General features: G+C 54.5%; 2 protein-coding genes across 8 annotated transcripts in view; one reads left to right on the top strand and one right to left on the bottom strand.

Annotated features, from left to right (window-relative positions):
• The window catches only part of CUNH19orf44 (chromosome unknown C19orf44 homolog), a 25,684-nt gene extending 10,968 nt beyond the window's left edge, over positions 1–14,716 (top strand). For 2 of the 5 annotated variants that reach the window (XM_046436820.2, XM_046436821.2), the window contains exons 5-8: positions 492–996; positions 2,344–2,439; positions 3,875–4,041; positions 5,681–6,184. In XM_046436820.2, coding sequence (XP_046292776.1) covers positions 492–996; positions 2,344–2,439; positions 3,875–4,041; positions 5,681–5,752 — 840 coding nt within the window. In that variant the 3' untranslated portion in view covers positions 5,753–6,184. Of the gene's footprint in view, positions 1–491; positions 997–2,343; positions 2,440–3,874; positions 4,042–5,680; positions 6,185–8,329; positions 8,460–11,742; positions 11,916–12,901 lie in introns of those variants that run through there. The other 3 variants (XR_006850194.2, XR_006850193.2, XM_046436822.2) reach the window with 3 other exon arrangements.
• Positions 6,126–25,964, bottom strand: Cherp (calcium homeostasis endoplasmic reticulum protein). Of its 3 annotated transcripts, none has more exons than XM_046436817.2 (18): positions 25,830–25,964; positions 25,348–25,521; positions 21,179–21,363; positions 19,932–20,069; positions 19,485–19,636; positions 17,858–18,002; positions 17,668–17,757; positions 16,178–16,421; positions 14,248–14,423; positions 12,058–12,493; positions 10,797–11,035; positions 9,823–9,956; positions 8,968–9,054; positions 8,585–8,728; positions 8,388–8,504; positions 7,855–7,949; positions 7,368–7,553; positions 6,126–7,254 (listed from the first exon to the last, which is right to left on the bottom strand). In XM_046436817.2, exons 1-18 carry the CDS (start codon positions 25,852–25,854, stop codon positions 7,214–7,216), a joined length of 2,808 nt encoding a protein of 935 aa, XP_046292773.1. In that variant the 5' UTR covers positions 25,855–25,964; the 3' UTR covers positions 6,126–7,213. The 3 variants fall into 3 exon arrangements, with proteins under 3 accessions (XP_046292773.1, XP_046292774.1, XP_046292775.1); XM_046436818.2 differs by having other exon boundaries at positions 17,858–17,969; XM_046436819.2 differs by lacking the exon at positions 6,126–7,254 and having other exon boundaries at positions 7,360–7,553; positions 17,858–17,969.

The raw sequence follows: 25,964 nt of genomic DNA, 5'->3' as shown, positions 1-25,964 counted from the left end.
TGCAGTCCAGGGACTCTGGTGTTGGCGGTAACAAGCCCAGCAGGTGAGCAGGTGATCACAGCCACCCCCTTCAGAGCACCCAGAGTCACATCCAGGCTGAGGCAGCCACGTGTGTCCTGGTCGTGGTGACTTCCGTGTAACCACCTGCACATCTCCATAATACATAGGATGCCACTTAATGTTTCACATGTGTGCCGCCTGAACATGTCCCACGTCATGAGGGTTGTGACTCTCACCCTTTAGAAAACCCTGCGCTAAACATCTCTGGGGTCCTGGGGTGGGGTGCACTCCATGGTCGTGCTCAGCACGCCGAGGCCCTGGGTTCCATCCTCCGCATCCCCTGGGCAAGGGTTCCATCCTCGACACCCCCCCCCCAACTCCAGGGGGACCAGTGTACCCTCCCAGGGGGATGGCTGAGGTGTCCTGCTCACGCAAATGTGGTATCCTTAGAACACTCATTTTCCAGTGACTTCTGCCATCCTTCGTTATAGGAAGGAGCCACTCAGAGGGCGAGAACGCCAGGCAGGAGCCGCCCCGACAAGACACCTGCTGGACTGGACGCACCGAGCCATGCCCTGCCCAGGAGCTCAGCATTTCAGGGAAAGGCCACCTCTGTGGTTGGGGACGAGGGCCTCCCCACTGAAAGTGAGGTCTCAGAGCTTCTGAGTGCCAGCCTGGCCTCTGCCGCCCAGCAGGACAGTGTGTCCAGCGCGAAGCCATCATCTGAGACGCCCACAGAGGACAGCGTGGGCTCGGCTTATTCGGAAGATTTTGAAAGCCCGCCGAGTCCCCCGGCCTCCGAGCCAACGGCTCCTTCCGAGGCAGCTCTGGACGGAACACTGGCCACAGTGTCGGAATGCTCGAGGAGTCTGAGGACAGACCCCCCCAAACCACCCAGGGCTAGGAAGAAGGGCTGCCGGGGCGTGGAGAGGGGCACCGTGAGGGAAACGGCCGTGCAGACCCTGGATCCGGCCTTCACCTACCAGTGGACCAAGGGTGAGTGTGGCGGCCTTTGGGGACCTGGGTGGCCAGGACAGGTGCTGGGGAGTGATCTCTGGCTTCCCGGGAAGCACGTGGAGAGCCGGGGTTGCTGGGATCTGGCTCTTGTCATTAGCCAGCTTCCAGGGGGGGCTTGGCACCCGCTCCTCTTTCCTAGATGAGGCGCAGCTGCCCTGGGTGTTTCCAGTGTCTCCCCAGCTCTGAGGCGTACAGGAAAGTTCCAGAACCAGACACCACGCAGCCCTTCCTAACTAGGCAGTTGTGACACTAGAGGCAGTTCTGGTGCTGGGACTGGGGGACACAGTGCTCCGGGCATGGGCTGGGTGGAGGCCAGGGTGCTGCTCAGCTTCCTCCAGCACCCACGACGCCCTACTCCAGGGAGTGGGGAAGCCCCGGCGAGGAAGGGTGCCCACCAGCCTGTGTCCCTCGAGGATCTGCCTCCGCCCCGAGGGCCTCCGGGCGCCGGCTCAGGGTTAGCTGCCTGAACTCCGTGCTGCCAGCTCTCGGCTGCACCCTCGTGGCCGGCTCCCTCCTGCTCTCGCCGTTTCTACTTTGTCTTTACAATGTCGGGAAGGGACACTGCTCCTCACCCAGTGTGACTTTCTAGGCGCTTCTCTCATTCCCAGTTTCAGGCTGGGCTCTTCCTGTGGAAAGGCCCCTCCCTTCCTTTTAATATTCTGCTTCCTTTCCTGATCTAGATGACCATTTAGACTGGCTCATCCCTGAGCTGCGCCCCCAGTCTTTTTGGTTTTTTGACAGGGTCTAAGTGGCTGAGGCTGGCCTTGAACTTGCAGTCTTCCTGCCTCAGTCTCCTGAGTCATGAAAACATGTTTTAAACCTGGGGTCCGGGACTCAGGAACTTTTGTGTCCCCGCCGTGTCCACGAGCCAGTGTCTGATAACATAGCCAGTGGGGGGCACCACATGCATTTCTGTCCATATTTGTGGCAATTGAGATGCTACTATGAAGAGTCAGGGGACTGTTTTGCTGGGCTGGGCCTGATGGCGAGAGGGGAGAGAGGAAAGGCGGTCTCTGGGAAGCTGGCTGGGCAGCGTCCAGGGCACACATTCTTGAGTCACTAGACCACCTGGTGGAACACAGGCTGGCATGATGGACACCTCCAGCCACTATGAGCTGCAGTGGTCACGCCAACCAGTGGCTCCTTTGTTGAACCACCGAAAAAGGTTTAGGAAAAACTTAAAGATTCTAAAAGCAAGCACGTGGCCATCATGTTCAGAGAGAGGAGGACGGGTGCGTGGGCTACACTTCTGTTCTTACTTGGGGACAAGAAGGTTGCAATCCCAGGTCTCGTCACTCACCCCTTTCCTCTTTGTGCTTGGGACAGCGGCCGGGATGGCGGCCATTGGGCCTGCCCTCGGGAGTTCCTACGTGGACCCAGTGCCCATTGCCAGCCACGTCGTCAGTGCCGATGCCATAGAAGGTAGGAGCCTGGTTGGCGGTGGCGGTCCTTCCTGGGGAGTGGGCGCATCTCTTGGAAGTGTTTCACTTCTTTAATGCTGCATTCAAGAATCCATTGGTGGAATTATTTCAGTGGTTAGTAGGATCCCCGATGGCAGCCTGAGGGTGTCTGCGAACCTTCTGTCACCTGCAAAAGGACACCCATGTCCAACAGGTGGCCTAAAGGCAATTCACTGCGCTGGGGTGGGCTCAGGGGAGGAACACTGGCCTAGCATGTGCGTGGCCCTGGGTGCCATCCCCAGTGCCATCAAAACACCCGCCCTCAATAATTCCCCCCATCTCACCCCTTCTGCCCCAGCAGATGCTTTTATTTGAATTCTGTTTGAGCTTTTTGCACATATTTAGTTTTATCCCCTAAAGACACTGGCCAGTGCTGAGTCACAGCAACAGGACATGGCCTTTGCGTCCTGGGCTGAGACTGAGAGTCCTTGTGGTCTGGGAAGAGTGCTAGCCACCTGGAGGTGATGAAGGTGCCCCAAAAGCCACCTTCCAGTTCAGACCTGCCACAGCCCTTGGGAAACTTGCTGCCTCAGAGATTTTACACACACACACACACACACACACACACACACACGCACGTATATTTTTGGTACAAGGACTGAACCCAGGGGCACTGGACCACTGAGCCACATCCCTAGCCCTTTTGTAAATATTTTATTTAGAGACAGGGTCTCACTGAGTTCTGAGGCTGGCTTTGAGTTTGCTGTCCTCCCGCCCCAGCCTCCCGAGCTGCTGGCGTTCCAGGCGTGGGCCACTGCTCAGCAGTCTTAATACTAAATAAACAGCAGAATTTTTGTTTTTTATCAGATTTAATATTTTTAGTTAAATGTCAGTTTTTTTGTTTTGTGGTGCTGGGGGTGGAACCCAGGGCCTTGTACTTGCTAAGCAAGTGTCCTACCCGAGCTACAAACCCAGCCCCAATTTTTAAAAAAGTATTTTTTAGTTGTCAATGGTCCTTTATTTTACTTATTTATATGCAGGTCTGAGAATTGAACCCAGGGCCTCACACATGCTAGGCAAGTGCTCTACCACTGAGCCCCAGCCCCAGCCTTAGCCCCAATTTTTTAATTTAAAATTTTTATTTATATTTTCAGAAAATGTGTTTTTAGCTAGGCACAGTGGCACACACCTTGGTCCCAGCTATTCAGGAGGCTGAGGCAGGAGCGTCAGGTGAGCACAGGAGTTTGAGCCCAGACTGGGCAACAGTGAGACTAGCTCTTAATATTTTTTTTTTCATATTAATGAACTTTAAGTGTGACATCCACACACATATCACAGTGTAACAGAATGGAGGCGGGAGTAGGCAGTGGTCCCTTCAGGAGCAGCCCCACAGTGCCAAGTGTTGGGGCTGCAGGGCTGGGGTCCCTGGAAAGCCGCTGAGTAAGGAGGGGGTGCAGTCCTGACAGCCTACAGCCCTGCCGTGCTGGCGCTCAACGACATGCTGAAGCAGCAGCTGAACCTGACGCAGCAGTTCATCGCCGCCAGCCGCCACCTGCACCTCTCCCTCCTGCGGTCCATGGAAGGGGACTCGTTCCACTACCACTCCCTGGAGGAAGCCAAAGAGGTGACGGCAATGAGACGGGGCGGAGTGGGCGGGGCCAGGGCCCACCACATACCCGTGGGCACCTGTCCCTCAGGTTCTGGTGTGTAGCCCCCTGCTGGAGGGATGTGGTTGGGCTGTCACCTTCTGCCACTGTCACCTCTCCTTGTCCTGTGATGAGCTATGTATTATACAGTGTGGGGGACTGAGCCTGAGTCTTACGGCGAGCCCTAATGGGGCTGTGTGGCCTCAGACCAAAGGGGACCTGCCCTGTGGGGCCCTGCCCTCTTCCCAGACCCTGAGTGCTGCCCAGGGTGGTTCCTGAAGGCATCGGGCTTCCTCCACAGTCCCTTGGGCTGCAGCTCGAGAAACGCCCTCACCTCCCTTTTTCCTCTTGAAAAGCTTAATTTCCTTCTGATAACCAGAATATATGAGCTCGTTTGATTAAAATTCCATTAGGGGGCTGCGGCTGGCTCAGCGGCAGAGCACTCGCCTGGCACGCGGAGGCCGGGTTGGATCCTCAGCACCGCATAACAGTAAAATAAAGGCATATGTCCAACTGCCACTAAACAAAATTTAAAAAAATAAATAAAATTCTATTGAGGTATTGATTTACCGTCCTCCATAATCTCAAAGATAACTATTGCCAACGTGAAAGACTTCCATTTTTTTCTGTGCAAAGTGTGAAGTATTCTTAGTATTAGCCCCTTGTTCCGTGTGAATACTGCCTGCTCTTGTGTCACTCACCTCACTCATCCTGTATGTGCTGTTCTGTTTTTCATTCATTCTATATACAAAATATTTCAGCACATTGTTTCCAAACAAAAGTTTAAAAAGTCATAATGCCACTAACCCTAAAACTGGATTTGCTCTGTATGATGGAAGACCCAGTGTTCAGATCTCCACTTGTCATGTTAAAGTTGCACATTTTATCCCCCTTTTAAGTTCACTTCTTAATCTACTTGTTGGTGCTGGTGGAGCCCAGTGTCTGGCGCGTGCTGAGCGCTTGCTCTGCACTGAAGCCTACACACCGAGATGGTCCCGTGTCTTTTTTCTTAAGCGTCTCTCTAGAGCCTGTTCTTAACCTGAGCAGCAGAATCCCTGCAGGGTGAGAGCAGCTGCTGGGCCCACTCGGGGCAGGACGGGCGTGTCTCCCGAGTGCCCTGTGATGCAGGCAGCCACCTGGCTGGGGACCCACTCTGCAGGCCATCCGCCCCCTTGCCGTTATCCATGGAAGGAAACAGGTCATCTGACCTGCGCTCATTCTGGACATTGCTGAGGGCACCCTTGGGGCCCCTTTAACTCACTCCCTGCTGGCCGTGCATTAGCCAGCCCTCATCTGAGGCGACCTGGCCACGTCACCTGTGTCAGTCTGCCACAGCTCCTGCTGACCGTGTCCTAAACGTGGCACCCAGGTCCTCCTCCTTGACTGCTCTGAGGCTGCCCTTCCCTCTCCAGCCCAGAGCCTGCGGCACCTCCCGGTCTGCACAGCGCCTGGCGCTCCTGTGTGCCAGGACCAACCACCTGGCCTCCCCCACCAGCCCTGTTAGACCCTGTTGGGGGTGGGCGCCATGGCCGCGTCTCTTCCCAGCACCCAGCAGCCTCTAGGTGCGTTTTGGGGTGGTAGTGCTGATGGTGTCCCCATCTGTCTCCTACCCAACAGTATATCAGGTGCCACAGGCCCACACCGCTCACCATGGAGGACGCACTGCGGGAGGTGCAGGAGGAGCTGTAAGTACCAGGTGAGGCTTGAGTTGGGAACACACGCACACCAGTTTCCAGGTGACATCCGTGGTGGAGCACAGTGTTGGGGTAAAGGCTCGGGATTCACTGGAGGTAAATCCCTGCTCAGAGACCTGCTCAGCACGCTGCTGAGGAAATTGCCCGTCAGCATGAGGACATGATACAGGACAGTAGGGATGCAGCACAGGCCAGTGCTGGCTTCCTGGTGGGCACAAGGCAGACGGAGCCGATGACGGGACTCCTGTTCACTAACAAGGACATGAGAACAACTCCTCACAAGACGCCAAGGCCCCAGCTCCACCGGGCCTCATCCAGAACACGCCCCTCACTCCACCCGCGCTTCTCACTTTCACACGGAGGAGAAGGTCTTTAAAAAAAGGCTTTATTTGAAGGCAAAACAGTAAAATCCACAAGAAATCTTTAACAGCACGAGTTTGTTTTATCCAGAATCAGACACATTTGAACAAGTCACAGCTACGGGAATTCTAGAACAAAATCAGATATTTACCACATGGGGGTGAAAAATTGTGGGGGGAACTCTACATCTTACTGAAAAGAATTTTTCAAAAGTACTTCTTTACAAATAAATGGCACCGCACCAAGCTGCTGATGGATCCAGGTGTGGGGGATCCAGGCAGCTTCTGGCAGAGGTGACACTCCTCCTGGCCCCACCTCCCTTTGGGGGTGGGCTGGGGGTATGCAAATGAAATGACAGAGTAGGAGGTACCAATCGGGAGGTGGCACTCCACACTCAATCTAAATGGGTCCTCGCACGCAAGTGCTGGTGTTGGGTTCCCCTAAGTGACAACCACAAGCAGAGAGGCTACATGTACAGATGCCCCCAGGGTGTCATCGCTGACCTGAGGACACCTTAGGTCGTTTACTTAGAACCTTTTCTTTCTCCAGATAATAGCAAATGGCTAACATTTGAGGAAGAAAAACCAACATACACAACTAAAATAACTGAACTAGGGGCCAGGACACTTCAGAGGAGAGGGGTTTAAAATGATCTTATTGGGGACCGTCTTAGATCAATATTTTTTTCTAAACCTAAATCAATCGGAATCAAAATGAAAACCCTGGTGAACTCTGCTAATCCAGGAGGTTTTGCTTTTCCTGTTTTAAACTGAGCAGTGACAGCACCTGGCCTTCGCTTGCCACTACAAGGGCAGTGGGTGGGTGCTGCCCTAGCTGCCCCCTGCTGGTGCCTGGCCTGCCCTCCACAGTGCTGCTTGTGGAAGGGGCTTAGGTCTGACTCAGGGAAGACGCGCAGCATCCACTCCGTCAGGCGTGAAGAATTCTCATTCAGGGACTGGAGGGTCTTGGGTTTCTTGCTTCGCTGTAAAGGGAAACGCGCTCACGGCCGTGGTGCTGTGGCACCTCCTCCCGGGGTGTGCAGGTGGCGCCTGAGCCCTTCCCACGCCAGTGCATGGCGCTCCTCACTAGGCCCGTGTTAGTCTTCCTTCTCTTCCTTGCGTGCCCCAAAGGTGGAGACTGCGTGAGAACCGAGCTGTCACTACGATCTTCCACTGCCAGCAAGCCAGCAAGGTCCCGCCAGCCAGCGCCGCCAGCCACCGGCGCGCTCCCGGCCCTGGGCTCCTACTTACACTCGTCCCTGGCCTTCATGCGGGCGATGAAGGAGTAGCTCTTATTCCGACGGTAGTTCTCGTAGGGGTCGTCCAGGGCCACACCCACGCCCTTGTACTGGTCCCACTTATCCCGGACGTCCCCGCCCTTGATGGGGTCCTGGATCCCCTGCTCTTTCACACCAAGGCCGCCAGAGCCACTCCAGCCTGAGAGAGGGGGACACATGTTCAGAGTCCTTGCAGGAGGCCTACAGGTGGTGGTGGTGGGGTTGTCAAAAGGGAGGTTGCCTTCGGGGAGGTGAGTGACACAAGAGCAGGCAGTATTTACACGGAACAAGGGGCTAATAAAGAAGACCCAGCACCAGCCCTGCTGGCTGGCCACTTCAGAAGTCCTAGCAGTAAGCCCCAACTTCCTGTGACTCCTCTCTCCCCATTCAAAGAGGACAAGAAAACCCCGTCACCTCCTAGATCCCCAAGTGGCCAAGGGTTGGGGTCCGAGGACACTTACCCATCTTCACCAGCATCTGATGGCCTTTGTTCTCTTCTCCGAGCCTCGAGTCAGGTATAGGAGGCGCTGAGTTAGAACCCAGACCAGCCGAAGAACTAAAATTAAGACGGGTTACATTGTTCAAAAAATAGACAAATTTACTGGAATGACAAATATTAGAATATACAGTTTGTCGCTCAGGTAACTGCTTGCCATCATAAGGTAGACACATACATATTCCGTGTCTCTACCGTTCTTCATCCTCTTCATCTGCCTGATAAAGGGGTTCCCTCAGACGATGACCCTGTCCCTGCTTAGCTTCAAAGGCACAAGGTCACACCGAGCCTCCAAAGTGGTCAGAAATAGAGTCCAACTACTGTGCAAGCCTCATCAAGTGTGTGGCTGTGGGGTGGGCAGAGCAGAGGTGCTGCTGCCACTGGGTCAGCACCTGTGACACCTGTCTGTCTTCTAATGACAAATGTTTACACCATGACAGCAAAATACCAGATGCTCCCAGTGCTCCCCGCAGGGCCCAGTGAGGACAGAGATCTTACGGCGGGGTGGGGCTCCTGGATCTTGACCGGCGCCTCCTTCCCGGGGAATATGACTTGGACCTGGAGCGTGACCTGGACCGCGAGCGGCTTCTTGAGGAGCGAGACCTGCTGCGGCTCCTGCGGAGGACAGCACCCTGGGTCAGAGGCTATAGGGACTCCGGTGTGGGCAGCCGCGTGCTGCAGCTGCCGAGGCCTACCTGGATCTGGAGCGCGAGTAGGAGCGTGAGCAGGAGCGCGACCTGGACCTTGAGTAGGAGCCTGACGACTTGGAGGACCTCGAGTTGGAGCGTGAAGAAGAGCGCCCTCGGCTTTTGGATCTGCTCCGAGACCTGGAGGGGCCACTGTGGGGACAGGACTGATGAGCGGAGCCCCAGGAGCCCTGGCCTGCCTGGGACCCCAAGAGTCCGTAGCTTCGAACCCAGCGAGTGCTGTTCCCCAATCCCACTGCTGATCACAGAAGCCCCGGGTCCACTCTGCTCACTGGTGACCCCCTGTGGCCAGGGAGGCATGCTGACGGGCGCACGAACACCTGTCAGACAGGCGGCAGGACAGGCAGACCCACGGCCATCTGGGCTCTCACCTGTTCCTCTTCTCCTGGCCTTTCCGCCGCCGCGCCCGCATTTTTGCTCGGAAGAACTCATAGAGGCCATTCTGCTCCCAGCCTTCGCTGTAAGACATGGCATTTCCCGTGTGACTGCAGACGCCCCTCCCATAGTCGACTTATGAAAACGTCATCTGGATGACCCCTGCCCCAGGGAGCCCTGGAAGGCGCAGCCCTACCCACCTCGTTCCCAAGACGCCCCCAAGAGCATGCTGTACAAAGCACCTCAGATATTCCAACAGGGCTGCCCTTTCCCCTCCAGGAAGCTTGGCCTGAGCCTGGCTGGACCCAGCCCCACGCCCCTCCACCCTGCGGCCTCCCTGCAGGAGGCACAGGAGCCTGTGGGTGCTGCTGCCAGACACGAGGCTATCCAGCTCCCTAAGACTGGGCCTGAGGCCACCAGGGCATGGAGTGGTGACTGCACAGGGACAGTCTGCCCACGGGGTGAGCCAGGTCACACCTGAGAGAACTTCCATTCTAATGAATGGATTCAAGAAGCCCTTTGTGGAGGGCCATCATGTCTGTGCCACACCTGTGACAATCTCATGCAGGATGGTGCTCTTCTCTAACTTAGAGATGGCCATATAGAACCAGAGTAGATTCTGTGGCAGGGCATGTGCAAGGCCCTGGGCTTCATCCCCAACACCAAAAAAAAAAAAAGAAGAAGACTGCCGTATCTTCTTACCTGAACAGAAGACCTGGCTCTCAGTCTGTTCCTCAAATGCAATAAATTCACGGGGAAGACAGGCCAGGAGGTGGGGACAAAGGCTCCCCGTCTGTGTCTCAGGGTCCCTCCCAGCACCTGTCCCGCTGCCCCTTCTCCGGAGCCTGTACCTGTTCCTGGGCCTGTCGTGGGAGGGAGGGCTGTAAAAGGCCTCTACGGCGGCCAGCAGCCTCTCGCTGGGTGGCATGGGGGGCGGAAGGCGGATGTCTTTAGGGTCCAGAGGCTTGTACTCGTGGTCTTCCAGCTGTAGGGAGGACACTGCTGTTGCTCATGTCCACAAATCCCTCTCCAGGCCACCCAGGGCATAGCAGGGGAGTGACAGCAGCACAGAGGGCCTCACCCAGTCCCAGGAAACCCTGCCCTCAGAGGCTCAGCCACAGGGATCTTGCCTCAGAAGTCAGGTGATGTGGCCGCCACCTCAGATGATGCAAAACCACTCAGTTTGTCCAGACATCTGGACCCCAAGTGCCCCACCTGTGGACTGCTACCCTCTGCTCCCAACGGGCTTGCAGCCAGCTCCTCTCCATCCTGTCCAAGCTGTGCTCCGTGTGTCACCCGCTTTATGCCCCAACCCCAGCTTCCGGGAATTCTCTGGAGAGAGCCTGGCACTGCCCCCAGCTGAGCGCTTCGCAGCCATGTCTGCTGTGCCCGAGCCCCAGCCCGGCTCTTTCTCACAGTGCCTCAGCCTGCGCTCCAGCCACCCCTCCCGCCAGGACAGCTTGCAGAGGTGTCTCCTGAGAAATCCCTCTGGCATCAGCCCCTGGACAGGTGGCTTCTGAGCACAGGGACTAAGAGGAAAGAATGGAGGACCCACACCTCACACATAGCCCAGATGGTTCTCTGTGGCGGCAAAGCCCCCTTGCAGAGGGAAGGGAAGGAAGTGAGTGGATGTGGCCTTGCTCAGGAGCACGGGCACACGCCTCTTCGAGGCAGGAGAGGGAAAGGGGAAGGACGGGCCGGGGAAGGGTGTCTAGCAGCCTTCTGGAAAACATGTTCCGGGTGCTCCATTTTCAGGGGGATAAGCAGAGGGGCCCACACAGCAGGTGCTGCCACCTAAGGCAGCCCAGGGCTCCCGAGGTCTTACCTTCACGAGGGGGGCCATCAACCCAGCAGGGAGATCGAAGTAGGGCACATTGGGGACCAGGCTGGGGTCATCATGGTTGATATGGGGAGGGCCCTGTCTTCGCATGTGGGGGGGCTGCCCATTAAAGCCATGGGGGGGAGGGCCAAAGTCAGGGTGCTGAGGCCCAGCCCAGGGTGGGTGCTCATTGATCCCAGGATGAGGCATGCGGTGGCCAGGGTGGTGGTGGGGGGGTCCCATCTCTGCAAAAAAGAAATTTTGTGTCAGGACTTATTGGTAGCTGAGAGGTACCAGTAAGTCAGGACCTCCCAGCTAAGGGGCAAGGAGGCCCAGCTGAGGGAAGGAAATATCAAGGCCATCGAAACCTTAAGACAGCAACATCCAGGGCTGAATTGTGCCTGGCCCACCACACTGTGAATACGGGAGTCCTAACCCCAGACCTAACCCAGAAAGTGGCTGTACTGAGAGGCAGGGAGTGGCCCCAGCTGGTTATGGAAGCCAGGGCTATCTCCACCCCAGGCGGAGGCTCGGCCGTTACAGAGGCAGTTACTAACAGGAGGTCTTCAGGGTGGACCCTAACCCAACATGACTACTGTCCTTGTAAGAGGAGGTTTTCAGGACACAAGCTCACACTGAGGGGAAGATGCCATTTACAGGCCTGGGAGTGGTCTCAGAAGAAACCAGCCCCGCTAACACCTTGACCTCAGACTGCTGGTATCCAAAACTGAGGGACAATCAACATCTGTCACAGGCGCTGCTCAGCCCGGGGTCCCTGTTAGAGCAGTCATGGGAAACTAACATGAGCCATGAACACGGGAGTGCCCCACAGATAAACAAACATCACAGATGGTTTAACAAATAAACATGGAAGTTAGTAGAAATAAAATTTTTTTAGCAAGTAAATGAATGAAACTAAAGACTGAGTAAAAGACGACTCTCTGCCCTAAAGCCAGGAGCTACTTCCCTTTTGGAACCTCACATCCTCCTGTGCAAACTGCAGTGAGTCCAGGCACACGTGAGAGCAGGCCCAGGCTTCAGACCTCTAACAGCCAGCCCGGCACATGGAGGGACTCAAGGTGGCGAAGACAAGGAGCAAATCAGACATTTGCAGCCACCAGGGAGGTAGGTACACTTCTAAGACTGTCTTTGCCTCTCCCACCTCCCTAGGGCCCAGGCTGAGCTCCATGTCAGCTTATGGCCCTCTGCCTATTGCTGTCACTTAGGGCAGGCCAGGGGTGCGTTTCCCAGGCATTCTCACACTTACCGGCTGGGAAATCCCCCTGGGGGTAATCGAAGCGGTGAGGATAGGGTGGCCGCTCAAAGGGATGGCGTGGGGGGAAGTCATCTTGCATGAAGCGGGGTGGGAAGCGGTTGAAGTTGTGTGGGTGTGGTGGCTGGTTGAACTGTGGGTGCTGCTGGTGGGGCGGGAAGGGCCCACGGAAGTGGGGTGGCCGCTGCATGCGGAAGGGTGGCTCGCGCTGGCCCCCACCCCAGGGCGGCTGCTCATGCTGACTGTTCCAGGGACCCTCGAATTGGCTGTTCCAGTTGGGGTCGGGCTGACTGTTCCAAGGTGCGTCACGCTGGCCGTTCCAACCAGGGTCCCCACGCTGCTCACCCCACATGCCCTCGTGGCTGTTGTTCCAGGGCGGGCAGTGGGGTGGCCCACCCTGGTGGTGTGGGTAGGGGGGTTGCTCAGGAGGCTGTAAAGCAAAGCACGGAGGTGAGCCTCCCGCAAAGTCAGGCCCCAGAGTGCTCAGGAGACACTGGCAGCACTGGCCTCATCCAGCGGCGCCTCAGGCCCGGAGGCTGCGGCCCAAGCCTGGTGGCAGATCCGCTGCATCTGGGCAGACACCGTCACTCCCAGGCCCTCAGACTCCCAACCACCATACCTGCAATCTCATTCCCATGGCTGCTCCTGGCCACCAAGGCCCACTGCGCATACAGGCAAGACCACCATCCTGTCCCTGCCACTGCTATGACAAACCCCAGCTTCCCCACACTTCAGGGGGTGGTACAGTGACTGTATCAGCATGGCCAGGCCCCAGGTGTCCACGATGGACGTTCCTCATGACACCCCCTCCCTGTTTCACTTTCTCTTTCTCTCCAAGGCCATCACCTGGGGTTGCTGCCCTCAGACCTATCCCAGGATCTGCCTCTGGGCCCTGTGCTGACACGGCAGCCTTCTCCAGCTTGAAGGCAGCAGCTCCAGACTCTGCACCGCCTGGTGGTGCTCTGACCGCGCCCTAAAGCCAGGATCACAAACTCTGATGGGGGCTGGGGTGCAAATGTACACAGATGAGGCTGGCCAGGCTGCCAAACCCCTAATCTTTCAAGAGAAGGCAGAAAACCAGATTTTTTAAAAATAAATAGCCAAAACATCAACATGAACAACAGAAATAGCAGAGACTATTTCTAAACGCGTGAGACTCCATGTGGGTACGACAAGCCTACATTGATTTCTGTTTCAGTCTTCCAGGGATGGAGCCAGGGCACTGTCCACTGAGCCAAATGCCCAGACCTTTTTATTTTTTACTTTTGAGACAGGATCTCGCTAAATCGTTTAGGGCCTCACTAAGTTGCTGAGGCTGAACTTGCAATCCTCCTGCCTCAGATTCTGTACTACCATATGTAACAGGCGTATGTCACCATGCATGGCACCAACCTTGGACGAACTTGTGTACTGCTGGGTCAAGGCGGAGCCTCAGTGAGCCTGATCTAGTTTGCAGACAAAGGGCCTATTTCCCACCTACAGAAAGGACGGAGAGCTGCTCCCTACTCAGGGGGCACCCCCAAAGCTCCCCCAGCACTCAGAGGACGGAACAGTCTATGAAGATGTCCTATTTTCTGTGAAGTTAAATCTTTGGTCCTGAAGCTGAGGGTGGGGGCTCAGGCTATGAGCTGTTTCCTTGCCGTCCTTAGGTCCTCCCTGTGGACACACATTCACCTGGGAAGGCCATGCCACACTGAGAGGAAAAAGCAGATATCCAGAGAAGGCCTGGGCTGCATTCAAATGCTCCGTCCAGCTGGATCCAGCGGGACGCAGGGCGTTTCCTGGTCATGCTGTGCCAGGCTGCCTTGTCCTGGCCTGAAGGTTCCCAACCCTAAGGAATCTGTTAGCCCCAGAAAACAACCTACAAACTCCTGAAGTCTGAGGCTCTGACTGTCTCTTTCTTCAGGAAACTACCTATTCCTTTCAGGATGCAAATGCTGACGCTCCGTGAATCAAACCAGCTAGAGTAGCTCCTTCCCAGCACTCTCGGGAGAGGAGATCTACATTATGGAGAGGCCCGGATGATGACTGGGATAGAAAAGGGGCCTAGCCAGGGCTGAGCCAGAATCTCACTCCAGCTTCCTCAGAGCCACAAACTGCCCACCAACCAGCAGTCTGTCCATTTGCCTGCCATCTCATCAGGCCCCAAGTGTCCACCCTGCCCCCCAAAGTTTTATGGAATACCTGCTGTTGGCCCCAAGGAGCAACAGGGTGGGGCTGATCAAACCAAGGGGGCTTGTTAGGCGGAATCTGGTCATGAGGTCCGGGGCCCCGGGGGCCGGCAGCTGCAGGATCCTGGACCCCTCCTGTGCCATCGTACTCTGAAGAGCCCGGCATTTGGATGGGAGGTTTGTTGTCATCTAAAGCCAGGCAAGAAGTGGTCAGAGAAAGCACTGGTGAGAGGGAGGCTGCCTGACTGGACCCTGATGCCCAACTAGGGTTGGGGGTGACAATTCTTGCTTCATGATTCCACTGGAGACCATGACCACCTCCCTCTTCCAGGAAAGGGATGGGAGAGGGAGATTCTGACCTCCCACGTGAGACGTACCATCTTCTCTACAGCATACGTATCTTACTGTCTCAGCTGTCTTGATTTTAACTTGTAGAATTTTTATCATTGATTTTTAAATTAAATTTCTATGTCTAGTTAAAATATCAGTGTTTTTTGTTTTCGTTTTTGGTGGTGCTGGGGATGGAACATAGGGCCTCCTCACAGCTGCTAAGCAAACACTCTGTCACTGGCCTATACTCCCAGTCCTAACTCCATTATTGAGATGGGGCCTCACTATGTTGTCAGGCTGGCTTGAACTCACAGGCATAAGCAATCCTCATGCCTCAGCCTCCTGAATAGCTGAGACTACAAGTGTGTACCACTATATGTAACTTGACAGTCCTAATCCATTATTTTATCAGATTTTCCAGTGTAAGCACATTCATATTCCAGGGACAGACCCTACTTGATACGACTTATTCATTCAATTTTAGATGGGGGTCTCATTTTACTTATTTATTTAAAAAATATTTTTAGTTGTAGATGGACACAATACCTTTATTTTGTTTAAAAAAATTTTTTTCCCACAATACCTTTATTTTATTTATTTTTAATGTGGTGCTAAGGATTGAACACAGTGACTCAACCATGCTAGGCAAGCGCTCTACCACTGACCCGCAACCCCAGCCACAAGGCTTGCTGAAATACAGGTTATGTATCCCTCATCCAAATGCCTGGGACCAAAAGTGACTCAAGACTTCAGAGTTCCCTAGATTTTGGAATATTTGCAAAGACTTTACCTGCCAAGTATTCTCAGTACTAAAAGCCAAAATCCAAAACATTTTGAATATTGTGTCAGCACTTAAAAAGCTTCAGATTTTGGAGCATTCTGGATTTCAGATTTTTGGATTAGGGATGCCCTAATCCTAATCTGTACTCTGTTGGATTTCACTTCAGATTTTATTCATATTTCTACATCTTTGTTCAAAAGTGCTTCTAAATTACACATGTAATATGTATATAAAACTTCTGTATATTTAATGTGTATGTTATTTACATCTAAACACAAACATACATAAAAATATTTTTATCCCAGGGCCTGGGATTGTGGCTCAGTGGTACAGCACTTGCCTAGCATATGTGAGGCACTGGGTTTGATTCTTGGCACTACATATAAATACATAAATGTTAATCAACAACTAATAAAAATTTTAAAAAGTTATGTATAATATACTTATTACATTATATTAACACATCACGATACATTTAGCTTGTCTTGCTGGGGATGGAACCCAGTGCCTGTGCTTGCTAAGCATGAGCACTATCGCCAAGTCACACCCCCAGCCTAGATTATGTTTTTAATCCTTGCAGTGTCCCTATTCAGTCTAGTTATATGTAAAAAAGTTTCTGTTCTCTGGGACAATGTACAGGGAAAGGACTGTTGAACTTTTAACTGTACTACCTGCTCTGAGCTTGTAAACAAATTCAAAGCTCGCCCCAGGAGTGGGCTCAGGACAGCAGAGGCGGAGCTGTGTCTGGAAGGGAAGGGTGCTTTCTGGCCACATTCAGGAGGACCCGGCTCTTGGGCTGTCTCATGAGGCAGGGGTTGAGGGAGCCTCTTACCAGGCTGGGTGGTTGGCGGGATGGCTGGGGCAGGCGCTGGGGCCGGGGGAGGAGCTGGCGGCGGTGGTGTGGCCTTCACTTCGGCTTCCATCTGTGGCATTTGAACCTGCTGCTGCTGCTGCTGCTGCTGCTGAGCCAGGCTGTTGACGAACTCCTCATGCTGCGTCTTGAGGGTCTGGATCTGCTGCTGGAAGGCCAGCTGCACGGGCTGCACCACCGAGGAGTACTCGCTGATGAGGGTGGCCTGGGAGAGAGAGCCCCGCACCAAGGATGAGAGCCTTGGAGGTGCTACCTGCTACCACACTTTCTAGAGTCACCCAGGGACAAACACCTGGAGAGCGGCAAAGCCCAGGATACCTGGAGCAGGCAGGCAGGTGGCTGTCCCATGGAACAATAAAAACATGGCACCGACAACCACAGGCTGTGGTACAGCCAAAGACTTGGAGACCAGGATATACACCAATAGCTTCCTGATAACAGGAAGAAGCATCCACAGCCATGCCCAGGATGGCTACATTGACACTAAAGGCTCTGCCTCTTTATCTGCTACCAGGCTTTGAGCCCTGTTTGTAAAATGGGACGAAACAGAGTCTACCTCTAAGGGTTTGGGAAGAACTCAAGAAATATGGGCATAGAGACAGCTCAGTAAGAGTGCAATGCCACCCATACCCCAGGAGGAAAAGAGCTGTAGACCTGCTGTGGCACGACAGGATTCCATTTTTATTTAAACATTAAAAAAAAAAAAAAAAGGCAGTTCAAATTTAGAAAACCACTGAAATGTGCCTTCCTTGTTGCCCTTCTGAGCATGACCTTCCCCCAGTGGGGAGGGGGATGCTTAGGACCTCAGAGGGCAACAGTCAACAGTGTGACATTCACACTGGACTCTGCAGGAATGACGGCCTTTTGACTAAAGGTGGAGGCCCGAGCTGGACATTCTAGCAGTTTTAGATGGGGCAGCAAGGCAGCAAGCCTGGGACTACTACAAAGATCAAGGGACCTGGTCCTCCCCTCTGTGCCCTCCTCTAAGGGGAAGCTAAAAGACCCAAGGACAGGTGCAGCCGCCACCTGCACCTGTGCTGCTTCACGCCCCCAGGATGCGTCAGTGACCCAAGACCAACACACAGGCCAAGGACGTCCCTGGTGGTGACTCCTTAGGCAAACTGGTCACAGTACACCAGAAGGCCAGGTGGGATGGTATACACCTGGTAGGGTACACAAGCCACTGAGAGGCTGCTGTGTGGAACCTGTGCCCACTGCTCACCACCATCCACCAGGCACAACTGCCTGTGGGGTTGAAATGTCACCTGGGGCTGTGATTACCACCTACCCATCAGCAGATTTCAGCACAGGTGAGGGACTTGGGCCCCCTGACTTCTGGGAACATATTGGGGGCAGGTGCCATCCTTAGACCTCCAACCTCCTCTGAGGCACCTGCTCTGATTCTGCTCCAGACGTGTGGCATGCGGGGGGGGCAGATAGGTGGCACTTACCTGGTACTGGCCAAGTCCCAGGGCTGGGCTCTGTAACTGCTGAATGATCGAGTCATCAAAGTAGCCATTTTTTTCCCAGAGCTGCAGGAGCTAGAGGCAGAGGAAGAGGAGAGAGGCTGTGTCAGGGGAGAGGAGTGTCTGCCCGCCCAGGGCAGTTCCTCCCGCCTGCCTGCCTGCCAGCCCCACGTACCCGGGCAATCTTCTGCTGTTTGTCTTCCTCCACAGCCAGGAAGCTGGTGCAGTAAATGGGCACTACAACCTTCTGCAGGGCGGCCAGCAGCTCCCGGGCCTGCTTGCGCTGGCTGTGAGGGAGAGACCTTCCGCGCGTCAGGGCCCTGGGGCGGGACCCGGCCACGCGCCCGTTACCATCAAGGCTCCAGCCACAGCACCCTCTGCCTTCTTGGGAAATGGACCCCAACCCGGCCAGGGTGATGGCTAGGCTCCCCACAAGCCCCATCAGGTGGTCTTAGGGGACATATCAGGGACGCAGCCTAGGGCTGATCGGAGCGAGGTCTTTCACCCTAGTGCCCTCGTCAGTAAGCTAACCCTTCTCTTCCAGGAGGCAGTGAGGGTGAGGAGACGTGAGTCCAAGAGAGCCCTGAGTGCAGAAAGGGCAAAATGGCCACGTGGGGCGAGGGCCTTGTCCAGGCAAGGAAATTTCAGCTTGGGCTGGGCCTCCCAGGACAGAATGAGTGCCTGGCCCCTTAGGGCCAGTGAGCACCCAGGCAGGATGGGACATGTGCTGCCCCCTGAGAAGGATGATGGCAGAAGGTGAGCAGCTGGCACCCTCCCAAGGCCAAGTTCACCAGAGGAGCTCAAAGAGGAGCCAGGCCAGGCCAAGGCCAGGACAGGTGGGAAGCCAGGTTGGTGGATAGAGGGCAGCCCCAGTGGGAAGACAGGGTGAGGAGCACTTGGCTTCCACATGGAGCAGAGCTAAAAAGCGCATCGCCAGAGAACTGTGAGAAACAAGCCTGTCTCTGCGGTGGCACTCTAACGGTGGGTGGCAAGGAGGAGCGAGCATGGGGGCGAAGGAGGTTCCGAGGCTACTTACGTCCCAGCAGGAGAGAAATAAGGGTGTGATGCAGGGAGGGGCTGCCATACAGGAGATGGGGTGGGGAGGGGACTCGAGCCAGGCTGTGCATGTAGCAGAAGATGGGAGAGATGCGGGTCTGTAGGGAACGAGGCGGGACCAGTGTTCCCTGCTCTAACCAAGGCCTCCTGCCTGCCAGCACCGCCAAGCCCAAAGGCAAACAGTGTCTCACTAGCAACGTGCTTCCTCCCGCACCTGCCTGTGGCCCAGACTTCTAGTTTCTTTCATTAACCTTCAGCCAAGTGGCTACGCAGAGTGCGTACCTCTGGGCCCCTGGGGAGAGCAGGAATGGCAGAGCCATGAAGGAGCTAGGGTGGAGCAGGGAGGGGTGAGCCAAAGTGGCCCCTCAAACTCCAGTAGACAGGTCAGGGCTGGAGAAGGGCAGCCCTCAGCAAGGGCTCGACAGCACAGCAGAGCCAGGAGGAGGTGGCCAAGGAGGCAGCGGAGCCCAGGGCCTGCCTGCCAAGACACCAGAACTGCCACAGAAGAGGAGGAGTGGAGGTGACAGGACACCAGAATGACAATGGTCAGGGGCCAGGGAGAGTCCAGGGCGTACAGGCAGGTGAGGCTCTGAGATGCTCTCCTGAGGTCTTTGGACAAATGATCCCCTAATCCTGGGACAAGTCAAGCTAAACTAGTGGCTGCAGAGCAGCCGCCAGGCAAGGGCAAGGAGGAGTGAGAGAGGAAGTGGATGCTTTGGGGCCCTGGTGCTGGTGGAGGTACTCACCAGTGGTGCAGCACATCATTGATCAGGTAGATGAGGTGCAGGCGCAGTTCAAAGTGTGCCCCGTCGGCTGTGATGCGGTTGCGGAGGTGGCCTGCCATCAGCTCACAGTGTGGTGGGGACTTGGCATTGCTGAACATCCAGTTCTTCCCAGCCTGTAACAGCCAGGCCAACTGGTAAGTGGGGCCAGGCTCCCCGAGATCAGAGCGAGAGGTCACTCATGGTCAGGAGACACCGTGGGAGGTCCAGGCACATGAGTGTATGGGACGTGGGGTCCAGAAGCCCAAGGTCTCAGTCCACTTGTTTGGCCTGTGAGCTGTCCTTCCTGCCCACAGGGTATGCCGGAGAAGGAAGGGCTCAGATGAGGCACTCCTGCCAAGAGGCAGGGCTGCCAGGAGCACCAGGCTCAGGTATACCCCCAGGCCCCAGTGAGTCCCTGACTGTCCTCACCGAGATGGCGTCCTTGGTGCACGTGTCGATGATGGGCTGCAGAAGGTTATCAAACTCATTCATGTCTAGTTGGGTCTCTTCTAAGAGCTTCTGCATCTGCTGCTCCACTGCGTGGGCCACAGCTGCCGTCACCTGCTCCTGGAAGGTCAAGAGGAACCAAGATGTTGTGAGGAGGGACCCTCCGCCTTGGCTCTCCTGATCTAAGCCATCAGGGGTCAGCTGGGGAAATGGTGAGGAGGACCAGGCCATGGGCCACTCTGGTCCTTGGCAGATGAGTCCTGGCTCCAGACTGATGCCTGTTCTTAGTACTTGTGATCTCATCCTTCATGCCTACAGCCATCCACTGTGGCTCTGTGGCAATTCATCGCCACGGCAGGCCAAATGGGCAAAGCCAGTTAAGCACAGTGGGAACTACTGTGTGATCCAGGGTGACAGGATTGAGAGAAGAATAGGAAGTTGTGTGAATCAATTAAACCAAAAGATGAAAACCGAGCAATGGATTAGCACAGACTATGCAGAAGACAAAGCTGTGGCTTCTAGTCACCAGCCATCAGGGGGAATGCAAACTAAAACGTGATGCTGGTAACTGCCCATTTGGCTGCTAAGAAGAGCTACCATGGAGACATGCCAGTGCAGAATTGGTCAAGGCCTCACTGCCCATTCCCTGACAACTGTGAGCATTCCAGAATATTCTGCTGGCAGCAACAGAAATGGAGCAATTTTATGCCTTAAGTTTAGTAACAAAACTGGGGCTGGCATCTTGGGAGGTTTTGCATTACTTTCCTCCCATTTTCTGGTTGCTCAGCCTTATGGTTTTGAATAATAATATCAGACTGATGGATCGGGACCGACAGCTTCGAGTGCCATAGCTACCTTGTGGCGGGGTCTGTGGGAGTACCAGAGGCGATCTGGCAACACTTGTTCTATGACATCAAGTGTGCATATCTGACCCATAATCCTACTTGGAGGTGTCCCCCAGAGAGAAGGGTGTGCACACGTCTAAAAAGCATGTCCAGTGACCAGAATGAGAAGCAGTCTAGTATTAGGGTCAGGGGTGACAGTGCCTAAAGTGCACCAAGCCCTCAGAAATAAATGGGGCCGGCCTTGTCCTTTAGCACTGACTATGGTGAAGAGTCCTCACGACAGCCATTGTTCATCCTAATGCACAGGTGCAAGACCCAAGGCTCAAGACAAGTTCAGGTCCAATGGTAGGGCAAGAAGGGAAAGGGGAGAAGTGGGCCCCATACCTGTCTGAGGGCCAGCAGGTGCTGCTCCTGCTGCTGCAGGTTCCACTGGCTCTGCTGGATGAGCTCATCCATGGATGGGGCGCCCTGAGCGGGTGGAATAGGCGCCGCAGGGGCCAGTGGGGGCTGTGGCAGGGGTGGCAGAGCTGCGGTGGGCTCCAGTTCTGGGGCCTGCTGTTTGCAGATGACTGGCAGGAAAGGAAGAGGAGGGGTTCTATGAGGATGTGGCCAGGTGTCCTCTTGGCCACCATTCAGGGCAGCTCTAGGCCAAAGCAGTCCACCACCCACACCTACAGACTTAGCATCAACCAGAGGGCCTCCGTGCAGCCAGGCCAGGCTTGGTCTGCTCAGTCCCCTCTCTGGGCCTAGCCCTCCTTTCCACCTTCTAGTTCACATCCCCCAGCCCAGATCCCTTCCTGTGTTCTCATCCAGGCCGTCTGCTTTCGCGTCTATCCTCTCCTTAGAGAGCCTTGGAACAGTGATCTCACTCTTTCCTTGCTGAAGCGGGAGTGTGTGTGTGTCTTCATCCACTTGCAGCACAAGCCAAGTCTCAGCTGTCACCTTCCCACCTCACCTAGGCCTGAACTGATGCTGAGCACAGGCTACGGCCACTGCCAGAGAAATACCACCTCCCTCCAAGGTGGTCTCTCGTCTCTCAAAGTCCTTGGCCACAATCTCTAACCTCCGCGACTGTTCTCTAATCTCCCCCTTCACTTATGCTCTGCATTCAGAGATTTATCCAGTTTGAGCCAGTAGTGACATACTGCACCCTTGGCCCATTAGAGATTGAACCCAGGGGCACTTAAGCACTGAGCTACATCCTTTTTATTCCTTAGGGCCTCGCTAAGTTTTCGAGGCTGGCCTTGATCTTGCAATCCTCCTGTCTTAGCCTCCCAAGTCACTGGGATCACAGGTGTGTGCCTCCACACCAGGCTAATGTTTGTCATGATTCCCTTAAGTATTCTTTTTGTTGTTATTTTGTGGTGCTGGGGATTAAACCCAGGATCTCACACACGCTAGGCAAATTTTCTACCACTCAGCTACATCCCCAACCTGTGACATACCTATTTTACAGGCAGGGTGGGCATGTGTCCCAATTTTGGGTAGATGAGGTAGCGGGGAGGTCTTTGGGAAGGGTCCTTGCTCACAAGGAGGCTTTAGACAAGACGGCTTGCCTCCCTCTCCACTTCTGTGCTCTGTCTTGTCTGAATGTGGCCACACACTGATAGAACTGTACTGAATTCTGTCCCAAGGGGAATCTGTCCTTGGACAAAGCTGAAGAAGGGGTAGAGGGTGGAAGGCGTCACCCAGAACCAACAAGCACCCAGTTACTGCTTAGGATTGTCAGGGGCTCAAAGGATACCCTATGGGATGATCCTTGGCTTGTGCTCAGGCCTTGGGACATGGCTCCCTGAAACCCATGTTCTCCCTCAGTCCTTCAATTTCCCCCCTTTTTACTGACTGCTTCTCAATAGCACTGAAACCCATCTGTGTCTTCTCTTCCTTATTCCATGTTCTGCTCCCAACAAATATGCAGCCTCTTTTTGTGACCCACCTTGGATTCTTCATCTCCTCTTAATCTCAACCTAGAGCCCACCCATTCCCCACCCTCAAGGTCACTGAGGACACCCTGACTCAGCCCAATGGGCCTTCTCAGGTCCTTTTCTCCTCTGTGGCTATTTATCTCTTCTCTCTTGTCCTTGCTGTCCCTTAAATGCTGGATGCTGTGTCTGTGTTCTCAGCTTTTGAATCCATTCTATGCAGATCATCAGGAAAAGAAATACAGACTGGCTGCAGTTACGTAATCCCTAAACCTATCAGCCCTTTTCTGGATTTGCTCGACTTAGGACCTAACAACTGACCAGTGCCTGGCCTACAGGTCTTCCACGGGCTGCTCAAGCTCACTGCATTTCCTCTCACCCTGGGCTCCCTCCCCATCTCCGTAGCTGTGACCCACCCAGATGAAAAGGGGCGTGCACCTCACGCTAATGAACCGAGCCATGTGGTGCCACCAAGGCATCCCTTAGATCCCACTCCTATATGTTGCCACCAAGCTCTGTTGTCACCTGCATCATCCTTGGACCCATCTCCTTGAATGAGGTCCTGCCCCCTCTACCCCTTGTGCAGTCAGTGCTGCTGTTCAAGTGTGGTCCTTGGACCAGCCCCGAGTGACAGAAGCTACAGGCACTTTTATAGCCATGCAACATTTCACGGCTTACATTTTTACCGTACTTTACAAAAGTACCTGGCCACAACAGACTGGAAATTAAAAATCAAAACAAACAAAAATAAAAAACTGATCCTTCACCATGGAATTTGCAAAGTATCATGTTAGACAGTCCTGGGGGTCTTAAAAATATTGGGGTTAGGGCTCAGCTTAGTAGCAGAGTGCTTGCCTGGCATGCATAAAGCCCTGAATTCAATTCCCAGTTGGGGATTATGGGAAACTACGGTGAAGAGCTAGCAGCCCTGTGGCTAACCCTGTTCTAGAATGCAGACCTGAGAGCCTTCACGAGCTCCCCTGTAGCTTCCAGGATCAATTCCTAACTCCTCAGCACGCCAGCCCTCTTTACTCTGCATCCTCACTTGTAGCCAAGCCAAGAATCCCTCCTTTGCTAGGCGTCAGCCACACTGAGTACTGACCCTGTCTCTGTCCCTCCAGAGTCTCTTTTCTCAGCCTGGAAAGCTTCTCTCCCTCAGTTTTCACCTGGCTAACTGTGCCACATTCTTTACATCCCCTGAAGAAAACATCTACTGATTTCTAATATTCCCCCACGGTAGGGACCCTCTCCCTTCCTTGTTATGGCACCTAGTCCTAAACAGCTTCCCATTTCTGACAGAAGAGCAGTTCTCAGCACTGTCATTTAAGTCAAGAAACTGTATGAGGCATCTTCCTCCCTATCGCATGATGCCACCTCTCATCAATATCCAACAGATGCCTAAGTTCACAGATTCTGCCCCTTAACTCCACCTGCCCCCATTCCCACTCTTTGACTCAACCCGACTTAATTCAGACCTCACCATTGTGCACCTGAGCCAACTGCCCAAGTTATTCCCGAGGACCTCACTCTTTCTCCCTGCAACCAGTCCTCCACACTAACCACACAAACACCATTCTGTTGGACTGCTGTTTCAAACTCTCTTGCAGCTTTTAAACTTGGTCTGCTGGGACTAGGGAATGAATGCTCTGGAAACATGGAACACTATGCTTACAATTTCAGGCTACTAATCTCCCTAATTTTCATCTCAAACGTAAACAGGCACTGGAATGAGGGAGAAAACCCCAACCTCCCTTGGCATTTAACACTCCAGATCAAACCCTCCCCCCATACATACACACACACACACCCCACCCCACCCAAACACACATGCACGTGCGAGCTAAGTTCCAACCATGCTTGGTCTTTTCTGGTTCCCCCCCTTGAACACATTGCTTGTTCAAGTCCCTGTACCTCTGTAGCATCCTATTCTACCTGCCTTGTAAGCTTTTTATCAAATAAGATGCACTATGTAAGGGCACAATGTCTGTTTGGTCTTGTAACCCAGAGTCTGTTACTTTTTAATGTCCATATATTGGAAAGCTCCTACTTATTCATTCACACAACTTACTTAGAGACTGGGGATTTGCCACTGGGCATGCCAGATATGGTCACTGCCCTTAGGACGTTGACTTGGTGACTATTTATTATCTGAAGCCCAGTTGCACTTCCTAATCCCATCTTAAACTCCTAATACTCAACTGAACATCCATAAAACCTAGAGAGACAATTCTTTCTGATCTGCGCATCTAAAATGCACAAAAATCTTGCTGGACTCACACAGCCCCAAAGTAGGCTGGTCAGTTTCCACTACTATCACTTCCTGCCTGGAAAACACTAAAGCAGTTCGTCTACTGCTGCTGCTCCCAGTTACCATGTCTGCAAAAACAATAGAGAAATTCCTGATCCGGAGCCCCAGCAGAGGATCGATAGCCTCGTTCTCCATTACACAAGGACCCAGGAGTCGTTATGTGCAGGGCCCCGGAAAAAGCAGAAGGAATCATGAACATCCAAGCTGCCCCTCTTCGCAGAGAAAATATGAGACCCAACAGAAAGCGGCTTGTGGCAGAGCACGGACTGGAATCCGAGAAAGGAATCGCTCAAAGGGACGGCTTGAGAGCTGGCGAGACTCACGCTGCTGCTGCTCCAGCGCCAGCTTGCACTTGTAGTAACTGTAGAACTCGCCTCCGAACAGAAACGAGAATTTCGGGTTGTCCTTCTGCTTCTCCATCGTCATCTTCTCAAACTCGGGCCCGTTGCGAGCCACGAACTGAGCCAGCTTGTCGATGACATTTCGAAGCTCCTGGTCTGGAGGACGGAGAAAAGGCCACGCGGGGCATCAGCAAAGACCGCCCAAACCAGGGGACCCTGGCGCTCCAGCCCCGGTCCACTGGGCCGGGGTCCCTAGGGGTGGGTCCCCGAGAGACCGCTCTTGTACGGGTCCCGATAAGGGCCACACGCTCGCCGAGAATGCGAGGACCCACGGGAGAGGCCGGAGGCGAAGCCGCGAGGCCGCGCCCCGCCCCCTCCCAGGCCTGGGGACTCCGGGAGGCGGGGCAGGCCGACAGGGGATTCCGGGGAGAGACAAACGGTCTCCGTTCCGGGCTGGGCCTCACCGTCGGGCGGCAGCGGCATCTCCATGGCTCCGGCCGCGGGGAACGTCCTCCGGCGCCTCACGATCGCCCACCAGCGCTGTCTGCGGAACCCGGCCGGAAGTGGCGCGAGGGAGCCGTTTACGGCGGGCCTCGTGA

Source organism: Marmota monax, unplaced genomic scaffold, assembly GCF_021218885.2.
Source record: "Marmota monax isolate L192 unplaced genomic scaffold, Marmota_monax_Labrador192_F-V1.1 WCK01_AAM20220418_F8-fsc00021, whole genome shotgun sequence".
In the NCBI taxonomy this organism is placed as follows: Eukaryota; Metazoa; Chordata; class Mammalia; order Rodentia; family Sciuridae; genus Marmota; species Marmota monax.
Note: the sequence above shows the minus strand (reverse complement) of the source record. Positions and strands in the feature narration are given on the sequence as shown.